This window comes from Palaemon carinicauda, chromosome 17 (genome assembly GCF_036898095.1).
Source record: "Palaemon carinicauda isolate YSFRI2023 chromosome 17, ASM3689809v2, whole genome shotgun sequence".
NCBI lineage: Eukaryota > Metazoa > Arthropoda > Malacostraca > Decapoda > Palaemonidae > Palaemon > Palaemon carinicauda.
This window is the reverse complement of record NC_090741.1, coordinates 35350410-35375693: the sequence shown is the minus strand read 5'-3', so window position 1 is coordinate 35375693 and position 25284 is coordinate 35350410. Positions and strand designations below refer to the sequence as shown.

The window sequence follows — 25284 nt, the reverse complement described above, 5'->3', positions numbered from 1 at the left end:
AGTCTGTTAGGATCAGCCAATCATCTAGATAATGGAGGAGACAGATGCCGATCCTGTGAGCCCAAGTTGACACTAGGGTGAAAACACTGGTGAAGACTTGGGGTGCTGTGGCAGGGCTGAAGCACAGTACCCTGAACTGGTATTTCCTGTTGTCTGGGCTGAATCTTAAGTACCTCCTTGAAGACGGATGAATTTGGATCTAGAAGTAAGCGTCCTTTAAGTCCAGTGTGCACAAGAAGTCCTGAAGTCTCACCGCTTGTCTAACCGTGTCTGCCGTCTCCATGCTGAAGAGAGTTTGTTTGACAAACTCGTTCAGAGCTGAGAGGTCGATGACTGGTCTCCAGCCTCCACACTCCTTTTTCACAAGAAAGAGCAAACTGAAGAAGCCTGGGGACTCGTCGAGGACCTCTTGGAGAGCGCCCTACTTCAACATGGTTTGGATTTCTGCCCATAGGGCTAGCACCTTTGCTGATCCCATCACAAAGGAGTCTATCGATACTGGATTCCTGATCAGGGGAGGGAGATCACTAGAATGGGATGCGATACCCTGAACGAATCACGGAAACTGTCCAGGGATCGACACAGAGTTAAGCTTCCAAAAACTTTGAAGGCATCCCCACACTGGTGGATGAGCTGGGGGAGAGCCTATCCTAGAGTTTGCGGCCCCTGAAGGACTTTGTGCCTTTCCTGTCCTTGGTCGGGAAGGGCATTTTAGACACCGTCTCCAACATGGAAGGCCTGTTGTAACTATCCTTCCTGGCTCCTACCAGTGGTGGAGAGCTCTCTACTCAAAGGAAGTCCTCCTCTGAAGGTGGAAGGGAAGAGACTGGTACCTGATCCTCAAGAGGATCCCTCGACAGAAGTGGTGGCAAGCCGGGAGAGTGTTTGGGAGGAGTACCAGGAAGGTTTGACCTTGAAGCAGCTTTACCCTTGAGGATGCGATGGTGTCCGTGACTCCTCTTTTCCTCTTCAAGGGCGAAGCAGCCAAGGTTCTCTGCCGGAACTGCTAATGCCGAAGGATGTAATGGGACTTTAGAGGCTTCCGAAGAGCAAGATGAGAAGGCAGGCCCGAAAGCTTGCACAACTGCCCTAACAATGGCACCAAACCAGGGATGCTTATTGATGCTGCCGCGGTCTGAAAAGTTCCCTGAAGGGAAAGGGACTGAAGGTTCCGTTTGAGGAGTCTATTCCGGAGCTGGCTGATGCCGTGGGTCCGCCTTTGAAGTCGGGATCTTCGGGATCTTGAACTCCCCAGGAGTGACCTTTCCCTCTTTCCCCAGCGGTCGCGCTGTAATGCATTTGTGCGGAGGGGAATGAGGCAACGGAGACCTGTGGGACGCGACTCTGCTCTTCCTCGGTGAGAGGACTGATGATCTGGAGGGCGAAAACCTACCTTTCCATTCCTGGTTTCCTACCTTATCTTCCAGATGGCGCGACTTCCTTGAAGTCAGAGGATGAGGTGAGTCTAGTTCTGCCTGAACTCGTTAGGACGCATTTCCATGTGTCGACAAGTGCCTATGCGTTGGAGAACGACGCCTACTCTGCGCTTGTGGAGAAGGTGCACACTTATGCGATGGCATGCTGCTGAGTGCTGTAGCGCTGTTGAGGCATGCCGCTTGAGAGCGCTGGCATGCTGGAGAACACTTGTGAGCTGCAGATCACCGACGCGCTGGTGAGCACTGCCATGCTGGTGAATGCTGGTGTGCTCTGGCAAGCTGGTGAGTGCTGGCCAGAAGGCGCGTGTTGTACAGCTGAAGCACGATGCCAAGCTGGAGAACGCTGGTGCAAGAGAGCAGGCTGACGTGTTGACGATTGACGACACGCAGGCGACGCTGAGCAGAGAGAAATATCTGCCTGTCGGTCTTTTGACGCGTGCGGGTGCTGAGGGACAGCAGACTGACGCCATGGCGAATGAGACCCTGCAGCAGCGTTGTAGTGGTTTGCGGACTGTGGCCAGAGGTAGCACCCGAACTGCCTAGTATCCGAATGCCGACCACAACCCGACGTTCACTACACAACAAATATACAATGGTGTAATACCCAAAAAACCTAAGTAACAGGTCAAGAGAACGGAGCTCTGGGCACCACCCCTTGATTTATACTGGGCAAGGGGACCCAGTTAGAATCTTGTTTTCTATCATACCTTTCATTGGGCTAGCTAGATTGTAAATAAAGGTATAAGAACATTAGGTGAAAGGGAATATTATAATTAATAACGGAACACAGTGTGGGAGGAAAGAATTATGATAAATTACTGTACTTATGAGCTTCAAAAAACAGTGGTGGAGGAGAAGACACTGTGGTGAGAGGTTCTGAAATGAAATGCTATATACATAAAAACAAGAAAAAAAATATTTATTTAAACAAACTGTTAGGATTACAATTACATTGACCCATCAATCCAAATAGAAAATTAAAGGCAAAATTAGCATCCCTTTACGTCAAACTTCAGCAACAGGGTAACAAGATAAACCAACAGGAAATTTTTTCCCCCCAGGTGGGACACTCATAAGTGTTCCTATACAGTACAAGTGTAAACCAAGGCACACCTAACCGTGTATCTATTTGGGCAAGTACCAGTATGCCATTCCAATAGTTTCAGTTAACTATTAATGTTTATGACACTTACACGTTTGACTGTCTCCACAAAAAGACTGTTTTAGGCCCCCTTATGTTCACTTGGTTCTGGGGCAAACATTTAAAAAAAACTGTCCATCACTAAGTTCTAGTATGGAATCACCTTTTGTGATCTGGTGATGTGGAGTAACAATATCTTGATCCTTAAAATGTTTTTCTAAACCTCTAGATAGGTCACTGTCAGAACACACTGTCAAAACCAAGTTTGTGAAGTGACTCATGTAGCAGGACAGAAATGTTTACATTACCATTTTTTTTATCAAGCTGATTAACCCTATAAACAGACTCGGACATAATACAGCACCCTTACAATCATTTTACTTGTGCCACGTCTCGACTAAACTTCTGGTTGCCTCTCCAAAAACCCTACAGAGAGTAGGGCGTGCTAAAAGAGTATTATGCAGAAACTTCTTGTTTGTGGAGGGTAACTTTTTTTTTTAGCCAACCAGATGGACCAGATATTTCTGCTCGAATTGCCCCTCTCTTTGCTTCTTGTAGTAAGGCTTGCTCTGCTAACCTCGATAACTCGTCATCTGTTACCATCTTAAGAGTGAGTGAATGAATGACGAGTTATCGAGGTTAGCAGAGCAAGCCTTACTACAAGAAGCAACTTCTAGTTGCCTCTCTAAAAACCCTACAGAGAGTAGGGCGTGACATCTTGCTGGTTCTGTTCAAAGAGTACGTCCATCTCTTCCAGGACCAATCGTATGTGGTCTTCGTAATATTATCGTACGAGTTGTAACAGCAATGGTTTTGTCACATAGTTACAGTAGCCATTTATATAAGAAAGACGAAGTTTTTTTTTTTTAAAACTCGCACAGCAAATTACGAAGACCACATACGATTGGTCCTGGAGGAGATGGACGTACTCTTTGAACAGAACCAGCAAGATGTCACGCCCTACTCTCTGTAGAGTTTTTAGAGAGGCAACTAGAAGTTGAGTTAAGACGTGGCACAAGAAAAATGATTGTAAGGGTGCTGTATTATGTACGAGTCTGTTTATAAGGTTAATCAGCTTGATAAAAAAAAAAATGGTAATGTAAACATTTCTGTCCTGCTACATGAGTCACTTCTCAAACATGGTACTGACAGTGTGTTCTGACAGTGACCTATCTAGAGGTTTAGAAAAACATTTTAAGGATCAAGATATTGCTACTCCACATCACCAGATCACAAAAGGTGATTCCATACTGGAACTTAGAGATGGAAAGTTCTTTTAAATGTTTGCCCCTGAACCAAGTGAACGTAAAGGGGCCTAAAACCGTCTTTTTGCGGAAGACCACAAACTTTTAAGTGTCATAAACATTAATAGTAAACTGGAACTATTGAAATGGCATACTGGTACTTGCTCAAATAGATACACGGTTAGGAGTGTCTTTGTTAATACTTGTACTGAATAGGAACACTTATGAGTGTCCCCCCAGTGGAAATCTTGATTGTGTAATTTGTTTATCTTGTTACCTGGATGCTGAAGTTTTACGTAAGGGATGTTAATTTTGCCTTTGACTATCTTCACATATATTAATGTATTCTTAATAGTTTAATTTTGGAATAAATATTTTTTTTGCCTGTTTTATGTATACAGCATTTCATTTCAGAACCTCTCACCACAGTTTCCCTTCCCTAGCCACTGTTTTTTAAGATCTCTTAAGTACAGTAATTTATCATAATTCTTTCCTCCCACAGTGTGTTCCTTTATTAATTATAATATTCCCTTTCACCTAATGTTCTTATACCTTTACTTATAATCAGCAAGCCAAAGGCAAGAGAAGGAAAGGTATGATAAATAACAAGGTTCAACCTGGGTCCCCTTGCCCAGTATAAATCAAGGGGTGGTGCCCAGAGCTCCGTTCTCTTGACCTGTTATTCAAGTTTTTTTTTCGGGTATTCCACCGTTGTATGTTTCTTGTGTAGTGAACGTCGGGTTGTGGTCGGCATCTGGATACTAGGCAGTTTGGGTGCTACCTTTGGCCACAGTTCGCAAACCACTACATAATTTTTGGTGCCATCCCCGCGTTGGAGAACGACGCCTACTCTGCGCTTGTGGAGAAGGTGCACACTTATGCGCTGGCATGCTGCTGAGTGCTGTAGCGCTGTTGAGGCATGCCGCTTGAGAGCGCTGGCATGCTGGAGAACGCTTGTGAGCTGCAGATCAACGACGCGCTGGTGAGCACTGCCATGCTGGTGAATGCTGGTGTGCTCTGGCAAGCGGGTGAGTGCTGGCCAGAAGGCGCGTGTTGTACAGCTGAAGCACGATGCCAAGCTGGAGAACGCTGGTGCAAGAGAGCAGGCTGACGTGTTGACGATTGACGACACGCAGGCGACGCTGAGCAGAGAGAAATATCTGCCTGTCGGTCTTTTGACGCGTGCGGGTGCTGAGGGACAGCAGACTGACGCCATGGCGAATGAGACCCTGCAGCAGCGTTATGTCTGGGAGAGTGATGACCAGGCGCCTGGCGCGCTGGCGAACGACGCGTTGGTCAACAATAATCAGAACAGTATGCAGGCGGAGAAAGTGCAGGCAAATGGTGCGATGGAGAATGATGAGCAGGTGAACGAAGCGTCAGCGATGTTCGTGCGCGAGGTTGACGCGTGGCAGGATGACGCATGGTCAATCGGCTAGAAGGCAGATGGAGAGCTGGAGGAGGATACAGGACCGGAGACGGACGCTCAGGTAAACGGCAAGTTGAAGGGGTAGACTGAAGATCGGCTCGTCGGATGAGCTGGTGAATGGATGTTTTGTGTCCTTTAGAAAGACGAGCATCCTCCGAAGGGGATAGCGTGTGATCCATATGCAGCGGAGAGTCCAAAGCCAAAGTCCGTGGACTAGCGGCAGCATCATCGGATGAAGGTCCAGGGGCAGCCGAAGGTCGAGAACCAGAAGACGATGGACAAGGAGGCTTCTCAGTTGAGGAAGGCTGCGCTGAAGAAGTTAAGAGCCAAAGAGGCAACTCTAAGTCGCACTTCTAAGGCGAACAGGAGGGCCCGCACGACGAGAACGACCTCCACAGAGACGCTCTCTGGGGCCGGTGGATCAGCAAACTGACCTTCAGCCGCAGTAGTCCTCCGAAGAGGAGTCTCTATGAATGAATTTCCCCAAGTGGGAAAAACACTCACAGGAGATACGCACGTAGGACTTTACTTCCCCCTCGAAGGATGTTCTGCAGGGGGTAAAGAGCAATCTTCAGCAACGGCGGACAAGTCCAAAGGGGCAGGAGCGTTACCAGGATGAGCAGCGGACGACACCTCTGACACAACGAAATCAATAAAAGAAAGAGGATCCACCTCTGACGTCGACGAGGGCTGCACACCAGCACCTCGGCGAAGAAACTGCAGAAGGTTATCCTTGGAGGGCAGACCTGGTAACCCCAAGGATGACCACACCTGTAATAAGGGGGAAAGAGTCATGGACCACACAGGGGGAGAGGCGGAGCTGCTTTGCTAGGGGAATCGACACCGTCTCTCAAGGACCGAGATTGTCTAGGTGTTAAAAGGGCCTGTGATACTACTCGACGTTCCCTCGGAGGAGACAGAGCGAGCAGGAGTTTCGGAGGAGGGTCGGGAGTGGAAGAAGCCCTGGGTTTCCTTTGCTTCGAAGAAAACTTCGAAGAAGAGTCCCGCTTAGACTTCTTCTTCCGCTGTCGCCCAAAGCTTTCCCACTGGGAGGCAGACGACTACCGACACCCATTACACTTATTAACAACATCACACTGTTGACCTCTGCAGGAGGGGCAAAGGGTGTGAGGATCAGTGTCCTCGGCAGACATGAAAGTACGCAGGAGCGGCCCTCGAGTCCAGGGCAGGTATGCATGGCCGGCAGAAGTCAACACACATATGATGAAAAAAGAAAAAGCAAAAAAAAAGCATTAATGGCAGTCCAATATTTGGTATGGATGAAGAGCGGCAATGACCATTCACCATCTGAGCCATAAAGCAAAGTGAGCTCAATCAGAGGTGTGTGAGTGGGAGGGTTAGCAAGCTGGCACTCCCCTACCCCTGCTAACTAGCGTGATGGGTAGTTAACCCTCGCTGCTCGTCCCTTCAGCTTCACCCAAAGTAGTACATACATACATACATATACCAAGGCACCTCCCCCAATTTTGGGGGGTAGCCAACATCAAACAAATGAAACAGAAAAGGGGACCTCTCCTCTCTACGTTCCTCCCAGCCTGACAAGGGACTCAAACGAGTTCAGCTAGTACTGCTAGGGGTGCCACAGCCCACCCTCCCCCGTTATCCACCACAGATGAAGCTTCATAACACTGAATCCCCTACTATCCTACCTCCGCGGTCATCCAAGGCACCGGAGGAATTAGCAGAACCTACTGGAACTGCGTCACAATCGCTCACCATTCATTCCTATTTCTAGCACGCTCTCTTGCCTCTCTCACATCTATCCTCCTTCACTCCATCCATCCACCAAAACCTTGGCCTTCCTCTTGTACTTCTCCCATCAAATCTTGCAATCATCACCTTCTTTAGCAGACAACCATTTTCCATTCTTTCAACATGGCCAAACCCCCTCAACGCATTCATATCCACTCTAGCTGCTAACTCATTTCTTACACCCGTTCTCACCCTTACTACTTTGTTCCTAACCCTATCTACTCGAGATACACCAGCCATACTCCTTAGACACTTCATCTCAAACACATTCAATTTATGTTTCTCCGCCACTTTCATTCCCCACAACTCCGATCCATATATCACAGTTGGTACAATCACTTTCTCATACAGAACTCTCTTCACATTCATGCCCAACCCTCTATTTTTTACTACTCCCTTAACTGCCCCCAACACTTTGCAACCTTCATTCACCCTCTGACGTACATCTGCTTCCACTCCACCATTTACTGCAACAAAAAACCCCAAGTACTTAAACTGATCCACCTCCTCAAGTAACTCTCCATTCAACATGACATTCAACCTCCACCACCCTCCCTTCTCGTACATCTCATAACCTTACTCTTACCCACTTCCTCCTCTAACACACCCATCCAAATTCTGTTACTAATCAGCCAAGATTCTCTTCCGCGTCTGCAACCAATACAGTATCATCTGCAAACAACAACTGATTTACCTACCATTCATGGTCATTCTCATCTACCAGTTTTAATCCTCGTCCAAGCAATCGAGCATTCACCTCTCTCACCACTCCATCAACATACAAGTTAAAAACCACGGCAACATCACATATACCTGTCTCAGCCCCACTCTCACCGGAAACCAATCGCTCACTTCATTTCCTATCCTAACACATGCTTTACTACCTTTGTAGAAACTTTTCACTGCTTGCAACAACCTTCCACCAACTCCATATAAGCTTATCACATTCCACATTGCTTCCCTATCAACTCTTTCATACGCTTTCTCCAGATCCATAAACGCAACATACCCCTCCTTACCTTTTGCTAAATATTTCTCGCATATCTGCCTAACTGTAAAAATCTGATTCATACAACCCCTACCCCTGTACTTCTAAGATTGCATTCTCTGTTTTATTCTTAATCCTATTAATCAGTACTCTACCATACACTTTTCTAACTACACTCAACAAACTAATACCCCTTGAATTACAACACTCATGCACATCTCCCTTACCTTTATATAGTGGTACAATACACGCACAAACCCAATCTACTGGTACCATTGACAACACAAAATCACAAATTTTAAGTAATTTGTATTTTTCCTAACAGTACTTACCTCGAACTACTTTCTTAGGAGTATCTGGGATCTCCTCCCAACCGACCATAATTTTGTGTAATTTACCCTACCTCCGTTTTCTATGCGGGGGAACCTCTGACGGAGTGATACGCGGCATGAGGCAACCCGGGGTCAGAGAGCGTGCTCTCTCAGGTCTCGACCTCCGGTAAGTTTTAGCTAGATAGGTTCTATGAAGTCCTGTAAGGCACTCAGGGCAGGATGGGCGGCCCATAACCCGAAAGTAGTTCGAGGTAAGTACTGTTAGGAAAAATACAAATTACTTAAAATTTGTGATTTGTTCCAACACGGAGTACTTACCTCGAACTACTTTCTTAGGAGACTTGTACTTTAGGAGGTGGGAGTGGCCTACTGGACCTAGAGACCATCGACGAAGAGAAAAGAGGAACCTAATTAGGAGGCTAGTTTCTGCTGACCTCAAATAGAAAAACGAGAAATATGGAAACTACGCAAAAAACTATCTTAGTGTCTAAGTGACTCGCCTCTGTAAAAATCCTTGGCAACATATTCTTTCACTGTCAGTGTATCCCATGGAAGGTGAAGGAATGAAGGGTCATGAAGGGGAAGGTGATCGGCGGAAAAAAGGGGTAAGGAAGGAACCTGTGTCTCTTGGACTTAACTCCAACGCCATCCCCGGGGCTACACCTTTAAATCTTCTGGAGTGCAGAAATGACGGGACCAAGAGAGAATCCATCCAAGGATTTCCTCGAACATTCCTTTAGGTAGTGAGCCGTAAAGGTAGATTGTCTTGACCACATACCTGCCCTCAGGATCTGGCCCACTCCCATGTTCCTCTCGAAGGCCAACGAAGTACTCAAACCTCTAATATCATGGGGTCTAGGCTTCCCCGGAAGAGAGACTCCTGAACTATCGTAGGCTCTCATGATAACCTGTCGCAGCCAGGAGACCGTATTCTTGGATACCGGCTTCTTCACCTGTCCTGAGGAGTTGAACAGATTCTTAGTCTCGGGGCGAAGTCTGGCCGTCCTCTCTATGTACTTCCGTACTGCCCTGACTGGGCACAGTAGCAAGTCCCTCGGGTTGTCCGTCCGCGGGATTGCTGGCACTGAGAACCCCTCAAACATAGGGTCCCAAACAGCTGGGTTCTGAGTTTTAGCCACGTAGGTGGGTAAGAACCTGAAGGTAGCTTCTCGCCACCCTTTCGAGTGAGAGACCTCGTAAGAAAGCCCATGAATCTCACTTACTCTTTTCACCGAAGCAAGAACTAATAGGAAGATCATCTTGAGGGTGAGCTCCTTGTCTAGGATATCCTTAAGAGGCTCAAAGAGAGGTTCTGATAGCATCTTCAGAACTCTACCCACATCCCACTGGGGCACTCTAGTGGCTTGGGGGGGACACAACTGATCAAAGCTCTTGATGAGCATCGAGATATGTCTGGAAGCACCTAGGTCGATGCCCTTTAGGAGAAAGACTTGGCCCAACGCCGCTCGGACTCCTTTGATGGCTGGGATGGACGTGCCTACTTCATCCCTAAGATAGACCAAGAAGTCTGCTATCTCGTGAATGGAGGCCCCCAATGGCCTGATGTTCTTCGAGGAGCACCATTTTGTAAAGGTAGCCCACTTCGCTTGGTATACCGCGACCGACGAACGCCTTAGGTAGCCTGACATCTTCTCTGCGGTCTTCGACGAATAACCTTCCTTCCTCAGGAGACGCTCGATAACCTCCACGCGTGAAGGCGGAGGGACCGAGGGTTTTCGTGAAACCTTTGGAAGTGAGGTTGCCGGAGAAGGTCTAGCCTGTCCGGAAGAGGCCAAGGCGGGAGGCGCGCCAGTTCCTTTAGGTCTGCGAACCATTCTCTCCAGCCACCAGGGCGCTACCAAAGTCATCCACAGGTTGTCCGCCCGTCTTACCCTGTTGAGGACCTGCCTGAGCATTCCGAAGGGGGGAAGGCGTATACGTCAAGATTGTCCCAAGGGTGTTGAAAGGCGTCCTCGAACGCTGCTGTTGGGTCTGGCACAGGAGAACAAAACACGGGGAGCTGTGCGTTTAGTCTCGTGGCGAAGAGGTCTATTACCGGCGAGCCCCACTTCAGGATGATGGTCTTAGCCACAGCTGGGTGTAGGGACCATTCTGACCCTATAACTTGACCTATCCTGCTGAGGCCGTCGGCCAAAACGTTTCTCTTTCCCGGAATGAACCTGGCTGTGATCTTGATCTGCTCCTCCTCTGCCCATTCCAGGAATTCCGTCATGAGACTGCACAGTTCCCTCGACTTTAGTCCTCCCTGCTTCTTCACGTAGGCCACCACCGTGGCATTGTCGCACATCAGAGCCACGGTGTTTCCCCGGAGTATATGGACGAATTCTCAGCATGCCCTTTGTACAGCCATCAGTTCCAGCACGTTTATGTGCCGTCTCCTCTCCTCGGAGTCCCATTTTCCTTTTGCTGTCTTGTCGAGAAAATGTGCTCTCCAACCCTCCTTGGATGCGTCCGTGAACAGCAGCATCTCCGGAGGGTCGACTGCGAAGGGCATTCCCTTGAGGGTGTTTGTTCTGACATGCCACCACTTCAGGACCTCCTTCGTCTCCGGGGACACCGGGACTATCTTGTGCGGGGAGTCCCCCTGGTTCCATAGCTCCTTCAGGTTCCACTGCACGCCCCTGAGTTTGAGCCTCCCCTGGGGAACCAACTTTTCCAACGACACGAGATGGCTTATCAACCTTTGCCAATCCTTGGCTCTCCTGGGCTGGGCCGACAGGAAGGGCCGGAGTATCTGCTCTAGGTTGTCATCCTGGTGGAGGATATCAGCTGAGACTTCTCCAGGTTGTTGATGATACTCAAGACGTTGCAGAACCGCAGAAGTTTCGCGCCTTGCTCCTTCAGTGCTCCCTCTGAGGTTAAAAGCAACAACCAGTCGTCTAGGTACCGAATCAGGCGGATGCCCTGTTCGTGTGCTCAGGCCGAAACTGTTGCGAACTCTCGTGAAGACCTGAGGAGCTGTTGACAGACCAAAGCAGAGGGTCCTGAACTGTAACGTCTGGGTACCCCATTTTACCCTTAGGAACTTCCTGCTGGAGGGGTGGACAGGGATCTGGATGTAGGCGTCCTTGAGGTCTATGGACATCATGAAGTCCTCCTCCCTCAAGGCCGCTAAGACCAACTTCGGGGTGTCCATCTTGAAGTCGGTCTTGCACACGAACTTGTTGAGGGCTGAGAGGTCTATGACCGGTCTCCAGTCCCCTGTCGCTTTCTCCAACAGGAAGAGCCTGCTGTAGAACCCCGGTCCTGGGTTCGTGACTGGTTCTACTGCCCCTTTCGCGAGTATGGCCGAAACTTCCTCCTGCAACGCTGTCTTCTTCAAGGGGTCCTTGGGCGCCAACCACTATGCCTGCTGGTCCGGGATCAGAGGGGGCGTCTCCGCTAGGAAAGGTACAGTGAACCCTCGCTACTTCGCTGTTCGACCATCGCGGATTCACCACTTCGCGGATTTTTTTCATAACCCATATATATATATGGTAATACAGTGATACCTCGGTACTCGACCATAATCCGTTCGAGATCCGTGTTCGACCTCCGATTTGTTCGAGTACCGAATTTTTTTTCCCCATAAGAAATAATGGTATATATTCTATTCCGTTCCCAAGCACTCGAACAGGCCCAAAATATTAATAAAACGTGTACCTAAACAACAATAATTATCTAAATGTGTATGAAATTGGTCAGAAAATCCTATAAAACAATTTTAAACCATTTACTGTACTAAAATAAAACAATTTTAAACCATTTTCTGTACTGTAGTGAACATACCTTTGAGCAGCGGTTCGATGGCATACAGGGATGGATGTGGAGAGGATGGAAGGGGGAGGTTACTGCTTGGAAGGAGAGTCCCCTTCCATGATGTGGTGGGGTAGTTCTCCTTCAGGAGTTGTTTCTCTCTCCAATGAAAGGGTGGGCAGATCTATTTCAGGGGTTTCTTCTCTTCTTTGTCTCTTCTTTGGAGGAGAAACAGGCTTTGATGTAGCAGCTTTCTTTTCTTTTGTGAAAAACTGGTCTATTGTTAATTGTTTCTTCCTCCTCTGCAGTATTCTTCGAAAATGATACATGACACTATCATTAAACATATGCACTGCCCGGTTTGCTACTGCAATTTCTGGGTGGTATTTTTCAGCAAAAGCCTGCACATCTGCCCACTTGGAACAAATTTCATTGATGAGAGAACTTGGAACATCCTCCCTTACCTCATCCTCTTCTGAAGATTCCTGCTCCACAATCAGATCCTGCTGCTGTTGTTGTTGCAGGTGCAACAATTCCTCCACAGTCAACTCGGTAGAATGGCTTTCTACAAGCTCATCAATATCATCCTTGTCGACCTCAAGCCCCAAACTCCTGCCCATGACAACAATTTCCTCAACGACATCAGTGTCATCAGAAATTACAGGGGTAGCAGTGCTTGGACCCGCCTCTGGTTGGAAACCTTCAAACTCCCTCTCTGTGACACATGATGGCCACAGCTTACGCCAGGCAGAGTTCAATGTCCTATAGGTCACACCTCGCCAAGCTTGGTCAATCATGTTAACAGAGTTGAGGATGCTGAAGTGTTCCTTCCAGAATTCCTTTAGGGTCAACTTCGTGTCACTGGTCACTTCAAAACACTTTCTGAAAAGGGCCTTGGTATAGAGTTTTTTGAAGTTTGAAATGACCTGTTGGTCCATGGGCTGGAGTATGGGAGTAGTATTGGGGGGCAAGAATTTGATTTTGATAAAGCTGTATTCTTCTTTCAAGTCATCCTCGAGACCTGGAGGATGTGCAGGAGCATTGTCCATAACCAGAAGACATTTCATTGGCAAGCTCTTTTCAATGAGGTAAGCCTTAACCTGGGGGGCAAACACTTCGTTTATCCACTCAGTAAAGAATTGTCTTGTGACCCAAGATTTAGTGTTCGAGCGCCACATAACTGGTAGTGCACTTTTACAAATATTATTTCGTTTGAACACCCGGGGGTTGTCCGAGTGGTACACTAACAAGGGTTTGATCTTGCAATCGCCACTTGCATTTGCACACAGCAACAATGTTAGCCTATCTTTCATTGGCTTGTGACCTGGCATCTTCGTCTCGTCCTTGGTAATGTACGTATTGGCTGGCATTTTCTTCCAAAATAACCCAGTCTCATCACAATTAAAGACTTGTTGTGCGATCAAATTTTGTTCATTTATGTACCGATCGAATTCCCCCACGTATTTATCGGCTGCAATTTGATCCGAACTAGCTGCCTCCCCATGCCTAGTAACACGATGAATACCTGTTCTATTACGAAACTTTTCAAACCAACCCCTGCTCGCTTTAAATGTAAATGAATCACTTTCACTGGTACTCGGACTTTTCTTCACTAATTCTTCATAGATATGCAACGCTTTTTCACAAATGAACGCTTCACTAACACTTTCCCCGGCCAACTGTTTTTCTTTAATAAATATTAAAAGCAACTTTTCCATCTCCTCAATCACTTGTGGCCTTTGCTTAGTTACCGCCGTAACTCCCGTTGCAACATTCGCCTTCTTAATCATTTCTTTATGCTTTAAAAACGTAGAAATGGTCGACTTCGCCATTCCGTATTCTACCGCTAAATCGGACACTCGTACACCATTCTCATATTTCGCTATAATTTCCTTCTTCAACTCGATCGTTGTTCGCACTGTTTTCCTCTTCTCCTTCCCCTTAACACTCATTACTTTCTTGGGACTCATTATGAAAGCTAAAAAAGCAATTAAAAGCACTGAAAATCACTAAATCACAACGAATGCTGATCGCGCGTTGTCTGAGTGACGCTCTCGAGAGAACTGATGCTTCCCGAACAAGCGAGAGTGGCCGAGATGGCGCGATCATCACAAAGCCCATGCGGTCGTCACGTGTTCGGCTGGTCGAGTACCGAATTTTTGGTCGAGCACCGCAGCAAAAATTTCTCGAAAATTTTGGTCGAACTCCGAATTGTTCGAGTATAGAGTCGTTCGACTACCGAGGTATCACTGTATATTGGTAATAACAAAATCAACATACTGTACTGAATAATCAATATAATCGATGCAAAAACTAACCTATACACAGATGTGTACAGTAAATGCGTTTGTTTCTTCATTATGATCAGAGAAACGTAAACAAAACATTGGTTGCCATTTTTTATCGTGCTTTTTGGCGTATTTAGGAAACGCATGATATAAAATCACCTTTAATATTTGTGCCTGTTTTAGTTTAGGGTACTGTAGTACATGCATTAAGTGTTCTATACATTAAAAGGTAGTTTGTTAACAGTACTACGTACAAGGGAAGGTTTTAAAAGTCTGAATATACATGTTAAATAATAGGTAAATATGGTGTCACTACTTCGCGGATTTTCACCTATCGCGGCCGGGTCTGGAACCTATCTACCGCGATAAACGAGGGTTCACTGTAACCTGTACCCCTCCTTCAGCACTGTTACGGTCCACGGATTCGCTCCGTGATCCCGCCATGCTTGCCAAGAGTGATTGAGGCATCCCCCTACCTGAGGCTTTGGCAGGAGTAGGGGGCCTCCCATCCTATCTCCTTCGAGAGGCGCGGCTGGAACGTCCTCTCCTGAAGCCAGAGTAGGATGATCTGAAGCTTCCTTGAGGAGTCGAAGTACCCCTACGGGAGGGCTGCGAGGGCTGGTGCCGATCCAGCCCTTCTGGACTGGATCATATTTGCTCTTCAATTTTCTACTTTCTAAACTTATTTATCAAACAAATACACAGATGTGAGATTTTAACAGGTTTGTTATTTTGATGAATGTAAACTAGAAGATAGTTTAAATGAAAATGTGTTTGTTTCGTAACTGGAATACAAACCTACTCTATTTATTAGGGGCTACTACATGGGTAAGAGTGGCAAATGAAAGAATGGTAGAAAGGGCGGTAATGGATTATGTGTTAATAACTAAAAGAATGTTTGGAAGATTGAAAGATGTGCACGTGTTTAGGGGTATGGCTAACGGTATGTCATCATTTTTTGGTGGAAGGAAAATTAGTTGTAGCAAAGAGTGGGGAATAGAGTAGGTGGATGTAAAAGGGAGCTAGTGAGGGTTGAAGAGCTAATAAAACCGCGGGTAAAAAGTAAATATCAGGAAAGGTTGAAAATGGCGAGGTGAGAGTAAGAGAAACTGGTAATTTAGAGGCGGCGTGGAAGTTAGTAAAATAAAATTTTGTTGGGATTGCAAGTGATGTATGTGGCAAGAAGGTTGTTGGAGGCAGCATGAGGAAGGGCAGTGAATGGTGGAATGAAGGAGTGAAGGTAAAAGTGGAAGAGAAAAAGAGGGCTTTTGAAGAATGGCTGCAGAGTAATAGTATAGAGAAGTATGAAAAATATAGAGAGAAAAATGTGGAAGTAAAGCGCAAGGTACGTGAGGCAATGAGGGCAGCTGACCTGAGGTGGGGTCAGGGATTGGGTCAGTCATATGAAGAGAATAAGAAGAAGTTTTGGAAAGAAGTGAAGAGAGTAAGGAAGGCTGGCGCTAGAATTGAAGAGACAGTGAAAGATGGAAATGGAAGGTTGTTAAAAGGAGAAGAGGCAAGGAAAAGGTGGGCGGAATATTTTGAAAGTTTGCTGAATGTTGAGGATAATAGGGAGGCAGATATAATTGCTGTTCCAGGTGTTGAGGTGCCAGTGATGGGAGATAAGAATGAGAGAGAGATTACAATAGAGGAAGTGAGGAGAGCACTAGATGAAACGAGAGTAGGAAAAGCATCTAGTATGGATGGTGTGAAAGCTGAGATGTTGAAGGAAGGGGGTGTGACTCTACTTGAATGGTTGGTGAGATTGTTTAATATGTGTTTTGTGTTGTCAATGGTACCAGTAGATTGGGTTTGTGCATGTATTGTACCACTATATAAGGGTAAGGGAGATGTGCATGAGTGTTGTAATTCAAGAGGTATTAGTTTGTTCAGTGTAGTTGGAAAAGTGTATGGTAGAGTAATGATTAATAGGATTAAGGATAAAACAGAGAATGCAATCTTGGAAGTACAGGGTGGTTTTAGAAGAGGTAGGGGTTGTATGAATCAGATTTTTACAGTTAGGCAGATATGCGAGAAATATTTAGCAAAAGGTAAGGAGGTGTATGTTGCGTTTATGGATCTGGAGAAAGCATATGAGAGAGTTGATAGGGAAGCAATGTGGAATGTGATGAGGTTATATGGAGTTGGTGGAAGGTTGTTGCAAGCAGTGAAAAGTTTCTACAAAGGTAGTAAAGCATGTGTTAGAATAGGAAGTGAAGTGAGTGATTGGTTTCCGGTGAGAGTGGGGCTGAGACAGGGATGTGTGATGTCGCCGTGGTTGTTTAACTTGTATGTTGATGGAGTGGTGAGAGAGGTGAATGCTCGAGTGCTTGGACGAGGATTAAAACTGGTAGGCGAGAATGACCATGAATGGGAGGTAAATCAGTTGTTGTTTGCGGATGATACTGTACTGGTAGCAGACACAGAAGAGAAGCTTGACCGACTAGTGACAGAATTTGGAAGGGTGTTTGAGAGAAGGAAGTTGAGAGTTTATGTGGGTAAGAGTAAGGTTATGAGATGTACGAGAAGGGAAGGTGGCGCAAGGTTGAATGTCATGTTGAATGGAGAGTTAATTGAGGAGGTGGATCAGTTTAAGTACTTGGGGTCTGTTGTTGCAGCAAATGGTGGAGTGGAAGCAGATGTACGTCAGTGAGTGAATGAAGGTTGCAAAGTGTTGGGGGCAGTTAAGGGAGTAGTAAAAAATAGAGGGTTGGGCATGAATGTAAAGAGAGTTCTATATGAGAAAGTGATTGTACCAACTGTGATGTATGGATCGGAGTTGTGGGGAATGAAAGTGATGGAGAGACAGAAATTGAATGTGTTTGAGATGAAGTGTCTAAGGAGTATGGCTGGTGTATCTCGAGTAGATAGGCTTAGGAACGAAGTGGTGAGGGAGAGAACGGGTGTAAGAAATGAGTTAGCGGCTAGAGTGGATATGAATGTGTTGAGGTGGTTTGGCCATGTTGAGAAAATGGAAAATGGTTGTCTGCTAAAGAAGGTGATGAATGCAAGAGTTGATGGGAGAAGTACAAGAGGAAGGCCAAGGTTTGGGTGGATGGATGGTGTGAAGAAAGCTCTGGGTGATAGGAGGATAGATGTGAGAGAGGCAAGAGAGCGTGCTAGAAATAGGAATGAATGGCGAGCGATTGTGACGCAGTTCCGGTAGGCCCTGCTGCTTCCTCCGGTGCCTTAGATGACGGCGGAGGTAGCAGCAGTAGGGGATTCAGCATTATGAACCTTCATCTGTGGTGGATAATGTGGGAGGTTGGGCTGTGGCACCCTAGCAGTACCAGCTGAACTCAGTTGAGTCCCTGGTTAGGCTGAAGGAACGTAGAGAGTAGAGGTCCCCTTTTTGTTTTGTTTCATTGTTGATGTCGGCTACCCCCAAAAATTGGGGAAAGTGCCTTTGGTATATGTGATATGTAGAAGGACTGGGTAGAAGGAATTATGTAGTTGTCATGGGTGACTTAAATGCTAGAGTGGGCGATGAAGAGGTAGAAGGTGTCATTGGGAAGTATGGCGTACCAGGTGAAAATAAGAGTGGTGAGACTGGTAGATATGTGTGTTGAGCAAGAGATGGTGATAAGTTCTAGCTTTTTCAAAAAGAAAGATAAAAACAAGTATACATGGGTAAGAGTGGCAAATGGAAGAGTGGTAGAAAGGGCTTTAATGGATTACGTGTTGATAATTAGAAGAATGTTTGGAAGATTGAAAGACGTGCACGTGTTTAGGGGTATGGCTAACGGTATGTCTGATCCTTTTTTGGTGGAAGGAAAATTAGTTGTAGCAAAAGAGTGGGGGGATGTAAAAGGGAGCTAGTGAGGGTTGAAGAGCTAATAAAACCTGAGGTAAAAAGTGAATATCAAGAAAGGTTGAAAATGGCATATGACAGTGAAAGAGAGAGAAACTGGTATTTTGGAGGAGTGGAAGTTAGTAAAAGAAAATTTTTTTGGGATTGCAAGTGATGTGTGTGGCAAGAAGATTGTTGGAGGCAGCATGAGGAAGGGTAGTGAATGATGGAATGAAGGAGTGAAGGTAAAAGTGGAGGAAAAAAAGAGGGCATTTGAAGAATGGTTGCAGAGTAATAGTGTAGAGAAGTAAGAAAGATATAGTGAGAAAAATGTGGAAGTAAAACGCAAGGTAACTGAGGCAAAGAGGGCGGCTGACCTGAGGTGGGGTCATGGATTGGGTCGTTCATATGAAGAGAATAAGAAAAAGTTTTGGAAAGAAGTGAAGAGAGTAAGGAAAGCTGGCTCAAGAATTGAAGAGACAGTGAAAGATGGAAATGGAAGGTTGTTAAAAGGAGAGGAGGCATGGAAAAGGTAGGCGGAATATTTTGAAAGTTTACTGAATGTTGAGGATAATAGGGTGGCAGATATATTTGCTGTTGCAGGTGTTGAGGTGCCAGTGATGGGAGATGAGAATGCGAGAGAGATTACAAGAGAGGAAGTGAGGAGAGCACTAGATGAAATGAGAGTAGGAAAAGCACCTGGTATGGATGGTGTGAGAACTGAGATGTTAAAGGAAGGGGGTGTGACTGTACTTGAATGGTTGGTGAGATTGTTTAATATGTGTTTTATGTTATCAATGGTACTAGTAGATTGGGTCAGTGCGTGTATTATACCTCTAGATAAGGGTAAAGGAGATGTACATGAGTACTGTAATTCAAGGGGTATTAGTTTGTTGAGTGTGGTTGGAAAAGTGTATGGTAGAGTACTGATTAATAGGATTAAGGATGAAACAGAGAATACAATCTTAGAAGTACAGGGTGGTTTTAGAAGAGGTAGGGGATGTATGAATGAGATACTTACAATTAGGCAGATATGCAAGAAATATTTAGCAAAAGGTAAGGAGGTGTATGTTGCGTTTATGGATCTGGAGAAAGTATATGATAGAGTTGATAGGGAAGCGATGTGGAATGTGATGAGGTTATTTGGAATTGGTGGAAGGTTGTTGCAAGCAGTGAAAAGTTTCTACAAAGGCAGTAAAGCATGTGTTAGGATAGGAAATGAAGTGAGCCATTGGTTTCCAGAGTAGGGCTGAGACAGGGATGTGTGATGTCGCCATGGTTGTTTAACTTGTATGTTGATGGATTGGTGAGAGAGGCGAATACTTGAGTGCTTGGACGAGGATTGAAACTAATAGACAAGAATAATCAGGAATAGGAGGTAAATCAGTTGTTGTTTGCGGATGATACTGTACTGGTTGCAGACTCAGAAGAGAAGCTTGGCCGATTAGCGACAGAATTTGGAAGGGTTTGTGAGAGAAGGTTGTGAAAGAAGGAAGTTGAGAGTTAATGTGGGTAGGAGTAAGGTTATGAGATGTACAAAATGGAAAGGTGGTGCGAGGTTGAATGTTATGTTGAATGGAGAGTACTTGAGGAGGTGGATCAGTTTAAGTACTTGGGGTTTGTTGTTGCAGCAAATGGTGGAGTGGAAGCAGATGTACGTCAGTGAGTGAATGAAGGATGCAAAGTGTTGGGGGCAGTGAAGGGAGTGGTAAAGAATAGAGGGTTAGGCATGAATGTAAAGATAGTTCTGTGATTGTACCAACTGTGATGTATGGATCGGAGTTGTGGGGAATGAAAGTGACGGAGAGACAGAAAATGAATGTGTTTGAGATGAAATATCTAAGAAGTATGGCTGGTGTATCTCGAGTAGATAGGGTTAGGAATGAAGTAGTGAGGGTGAGAACGGGTGTAAGGAATGATTTAGCAGCTAGAGTGGATATAAATGTGTTGAGGTGGTTTGGCCATGTTGAAAGAATGGAAAATGGCTGTCTGGTAAAAAAGGTGATGAATGCAAGAGTTGATGGGAGAAGTACAAGAGAAAGGCCAAGGTTTGGGTGGATGGATGGAGTGAAGGAAGCTCTGGGTGATAGGAGGATAGATGTGAGAGAGGCAAGAGAGCGTGCTAGAAATAGGAATGAATGGCGAGCAATTGTAACGCAGTTCCAGTAGACCCTGCTGCTTCATCTGGTCGCCTTGGATGACCGCGGAGGTAGCAGTAGTAGGGGATTCAGCTTATGAAGCTTCATCTGTGGTGGATAATGGGGGAGGGTGGGCTGTGGCACCCTAGTAGTACCAGCTGAACTCGGTTGAGTCCCTCATCAAGCTGGGAGGAGCGTAGAGAGGAAAGGTCCCCTTTTTTCATTTTTTTGATGTCGGCTACCCCCAAAAACTGGGGGAAGTGCCTTGGTATATAGATAGATAGATGGAATGAATCTTGTATACAACTCTATTACACTGTCAGCTGCCCATTAGTCAAAATATGTCCGTGATACAGAACTCATATGGCCTTGGACTTACGTCCTACAAGTGGATTATAGTCACCATTACCAGGACTTAAAAATCTGTTAGGAAGATTGCAGAAGCATTGTTTGGACTTCTAGCAGGGTTGCAGGTAATTTTAAACTTTGGTGAACCACTTCACTGAAGTGTTCAAGTACTCCAAGTGTGTCTACTGCCCTAAGATCCACCAAATGGCACTATCCCTGTAGATAGGGTTCAAGTGGAACTCCTTTGAAGGGAAAATAGTTAATCAACCGCTTCCATATTCTTCCTGAAAATGGCAGAAAGGGAGGTTGCTGCTGTTTCCAAGTGATGCTTTTAATAATTCTGGAACAATCACTAGTGTGGGAACTAAAAAGACCTTAGTTCCCTAAGACAAAGGAAGTTACAAGAGACGTTATTGTCAAGCCAGATGATCTCGTCATGCAGAGACGACTGCCATTTCCCTCCTTTTGGTGAGATAAAAGCATTATCAGCATAATCTGGTCCTTATTGCTGCCTGATCATGTGACTGGGTTTCAAAAAGAACACGATTCTCGGATTGTTGTATATAAAAAAAAAAAAGTTTGGCTGTGTCCTGGAGCTTTGCTTCCAAAAGAGAGACAGGATAAGTAATAGCTGAGGAAACAAAACCCCGAAGAGAGTAAAAAAATGGGTAAGTATCAGACAGGTGGGCAAAAACAATCAAGGCGAAGGCACTCTGAAGCTCTTGTTGTGAGATGAAAACTAAGCAAAGGATGATGAGGAGAAAGCAAGTACAGTAAGGAAGGCTACGTATCGTGTGCATATCCTTTACAGGTTCATTGAGTGAGAGAAGTCTTTCCTGCTACTGTGCCCCAAGAGAGGGGGAAGATGAAAAGGAAAGGGCTGGTCAATTTTCACTTTCATCCCAATTCAACATGTAACCTCCATCCTTGACCCAATGCTAATGGTCTTGTATAGCCGAGGTAGGTATACCACCTGCTGTGCAACTTCTACAAACACGAGAGAAAAGGTGTCTAGGGACCTGTGGGTCGATCTCCGCGGTTAATAGTCAATAAATTGGTCTGCTGTTTCCAAACACCTGTCTGAAATACCTGTGCCAGAGATCCTTACAGAATGCCAGGGTCGTGCTTACTCCTCTGACATCATGAGCTCTAACCAGAGCCCTACCTGAAGCAGATGGTGAGGGTAGTGACTGGGTATGGTCATTAACTTTCCTCGCCCAAGAAGACATTGTATTTCTAGTCACCTTCTTCATAACTTTCTCCATACTGACAAAGAGGTGCTGCAGGCGAGGTCGAATTGCTTGCATACATTTAGGGTAGCATCTCAGAGCCCTTACAGGAGACAAAAGAAGCTGATCAGGATTCACGATTACCGCTCTAAGGCTCACAACCTGAAACAAAACAAAGAAAACCTGAAATCAGGAACTTCTGGATTCTGGGGGTTTTAGATACAAATTCAGGGACAAAGAAGAATGACACCTGTCTCTAGCACTTGGTAAGAGCAATGCTAAAGAAGAAACCGTGAAGCTTGCTAACCCCCTTGGAGGAGGCTATGGCAAGCAAGAAAACCATTTTGAGGTTACAGTTCCTGTCTGAAGAAAGCCTCAACGTTTCATAGGGTGTCCTCTTAGAAGGACCACAAGACCTCAGTAACGTGCCAGGCCAGTGGTCTCACCTCTCCCTAAGGACAGGAGTGCTAAAAACTCTGTATGGACATAATGAGTTCCGCCGAAGAGTTCCGCTGAAGACTTTCTTATTTCATCAGTCATACAACAGTGACGATTTAACAGTAAATGAACAATATGCGATATAATAAGTTATATACTCTGAACATACAAGGTAAAATGACAGTGGAGGTCCTGTAGAGAGTAGGATTCCCTTGCTGTATGGGAAAGGAAAAGCAGCCGTCAAAGTACAGAAGATGGCCCACTTGGCTTGGTAAATGGAAGTTGAAGATTTTAGGAGGTATCCTGAAGTCTCTCTGGCAACTTGGCACAAAAAGCCTGTTTACATCTTGTTATTAAAGTTGAACTGCTGTGTATTCCAGCTTCACTGATATTCTATCTACGTGAAGGACGATTGATTGATTGATCGACTTGGAGTTTTCTGGCATCCTTGTAAAAGACGAAGGGTTTGTATTTGTGTTGAAAAAAACTTGGTTTGGATTATAACTTACCATGATCAATGTATCTTTCAGATAATGATAGCTAATGATAGGTAGCCTTTGTCCTATTTTCAGACGAAGCTCTGTGACCAATTCCTTTTCTGATACAACAATATCTACTTTAGCTAGGTCTGCTTCAGACAGAATTTCCCCATCACCAGCAGCAATAATTCTGTAAAAAGGAATGTTGATTACTGATGGTAAAATATAAATCTAACCTTTCATAAATTTGAACTATTTCTAGTTACAATGCTTCAGAATAAATCAACTATATTCTAAATATATATTTAGTGCATTGAGAATATAACATCATCATCAATTAGTGAAACAAATACAAAATAGGTACCATATGAGTGAAAAATTTGAGTAATTGTCCTGCAGAACCATCTTATCATGATGTAATGTATTAATATGACAAACTTAGAAATAATTTGCATTTTTTCTAATTATACAAACCTGGAGCTCTTTACAGTGGAGCTATATTTCAGTGATAGCTGAAACTAACCGTAAAGCTTTTATGCAAGGTGTAACTACCTTCCAATAGTTAGCTGCAGGGAGAGTGGGCAGACTAACCACACAGTTCACACCTGCACTAGTAACTGAACGTTACTTTGCAATTGCGGAAGGGCTTTCAAGGGAAGGTGATGGCAGGACCAGTATGTGTAAAGAGTTTCAGGTTTGCATAGTTAGGAAATATACAAATTATTTCCAAATTTGTCATTTGTTCTGGCACTATATTACACTCTTTACAGTGGAGACTCACCCTTAGGCGAGTGAAAAGTCCAAAAACCAACTGGTTGGTGACTGACACGGGTTGCTACTCTGTGCTTTATGCGAGCTGTTTAGAGACACCTTGTCACCTCGTTAATTCTGAAAATTAATGGGATGGGCAATCCGTGCAGTGTAACTTAACCAGGTAAGCGTAAATTTGGAACTAAACTCCACACTTAATCCTAGACAATGGCCCATCTCCACCTCGCATAGAGGTCAGGGGCATAACAAATATATAAACATATACCAAGTTACACAAGGGACAATGGTACTCCCCTCCATTAAAAGGTCAGCTTGCAAAGTTCCTCAGATGCAGAAATGCCAAAAAAGTTGATAATGAAATAGGAAGAGGCCAGTCACTCGCACATTCATTCTAGTCTTACTCACGGGTAACATCTGCTGTCAACCAACTCCTACTTGTCCAACATGGGAGCTGAGCTGTTATAGACCACATTTTGTGCAGCCACCACAGGTAATATAGATAAGGTATCTAGGTTTCTGTGGGTTATGTCTTGCAGGTAGTGGGCTGTGAACGTGGTTTGATGTTTCCACATGCCCGCCTGTAATATCTGTGCCACTGAAATTTTTTTTTTTGAAGGCCAGGGATTTTCTGTCACCTCTGATGTGAGCTCAGGGTCAACGGTCGGAAGGAGTAGAGACTAGTTGTATGGCTTCCTCAATCGCCTATCTAATCCAGGAGGAGATCGAGTTCTTAGTTATTTTCCTCTTGACCCTTCCCGTGCTCACGGAGACCCTGCTGATTTGAGGGCGAGCTCTGGTAGTTCGTTTAGATATTTCTTAAGCACCCTTACAGGGCAGAGGAACAACTGATCTGGATCATGTTACGGAACAAAGACACTCAATCCGGAATGGCTCGCATCTAGGATCCACTGTAGCCAGATTTTGAGTCTTGGCTACAAATTCAGGGACGAAACTGAGTGTGCCTTTCTCCATCCCCTTGAATGGGCGATGTCATAGGACAGACCATGTTGTTTGCTGATTGTCTTTGCAGAGGCTAGGGCTAACAGAAAAGCTGTCTTTAAGGTAAAGTCATGGTCTGATGCTTGACGAAGAGGTTCATAAGGAGCTCCTTTCAGATAATGTGGTACTTGCACTACATAATAACGAGGAGGTCTGACTTTCAACAGATGGCAAATTCACTCGAAGTTTCTTATGAAGAGGAAATGTTAACTCAATTCAGTCTAAAGACAAGGCTCAAAGCAGAGCAATAACCATTCACTGCCGACACTGAGCAGAGTTTTTCCTCCCTGAGGTACTGTACAACAAAAACTCTATTGCTGGAATATGTAGTGGCACCAACTACAAAAGACAGACCTCTTTGCCCGATATACTGAGACATACAACCATCTGCGAAAAGTCGCTCGTTGAGACTAGTTGCTGGATAACCTAGGGTGAAGTCAAAGCGAAGCTACTGCTAGGTGGAAAATCTTCACATGTGACTGTCTGAGTAGATAGAGAAGTGCCTCAATGGATAGATGCAACCCCTACATGTTGCCACAACAGAGCTATTAGGGTCATCTTGAGAGGCCCTTACCTTGGTGAGAAGCCTCCTTACTAGGCAGAAGGGGGAAACGCGTAAAAGTCCAGGTTGTCCCACTGATGTTGTAAGGCGTCTTGCCAGACTGCCTGAGGATCACTCCATAAAGTCAAAGCTTTGTTGGCTAT

The 25284-nt window shown here is 45.3% G+C and overlaps 1 protein-coding gene across 1 annotated transcript in view; it reads right to left on the bottom strand.

Annotated features, from left to right (window-relative positions):
- The window catches only part of LOC137656666 (uncharacterized), a 327800-nt gene that overhangs the window by 217993 nt on the left and 84523 nt on the right, over positions 1–25284 (bottom strand). The window contains exon 4 of the mRNA XM_068390839.1: positions 22840–22999. Within this exon, the coding sequence (XP_068246940.1) occupies positions 22840–22999 (160 nt within the window). The remainder of the gene's footprint in view (positions 1–22839; positions 23000–25284) is intronic.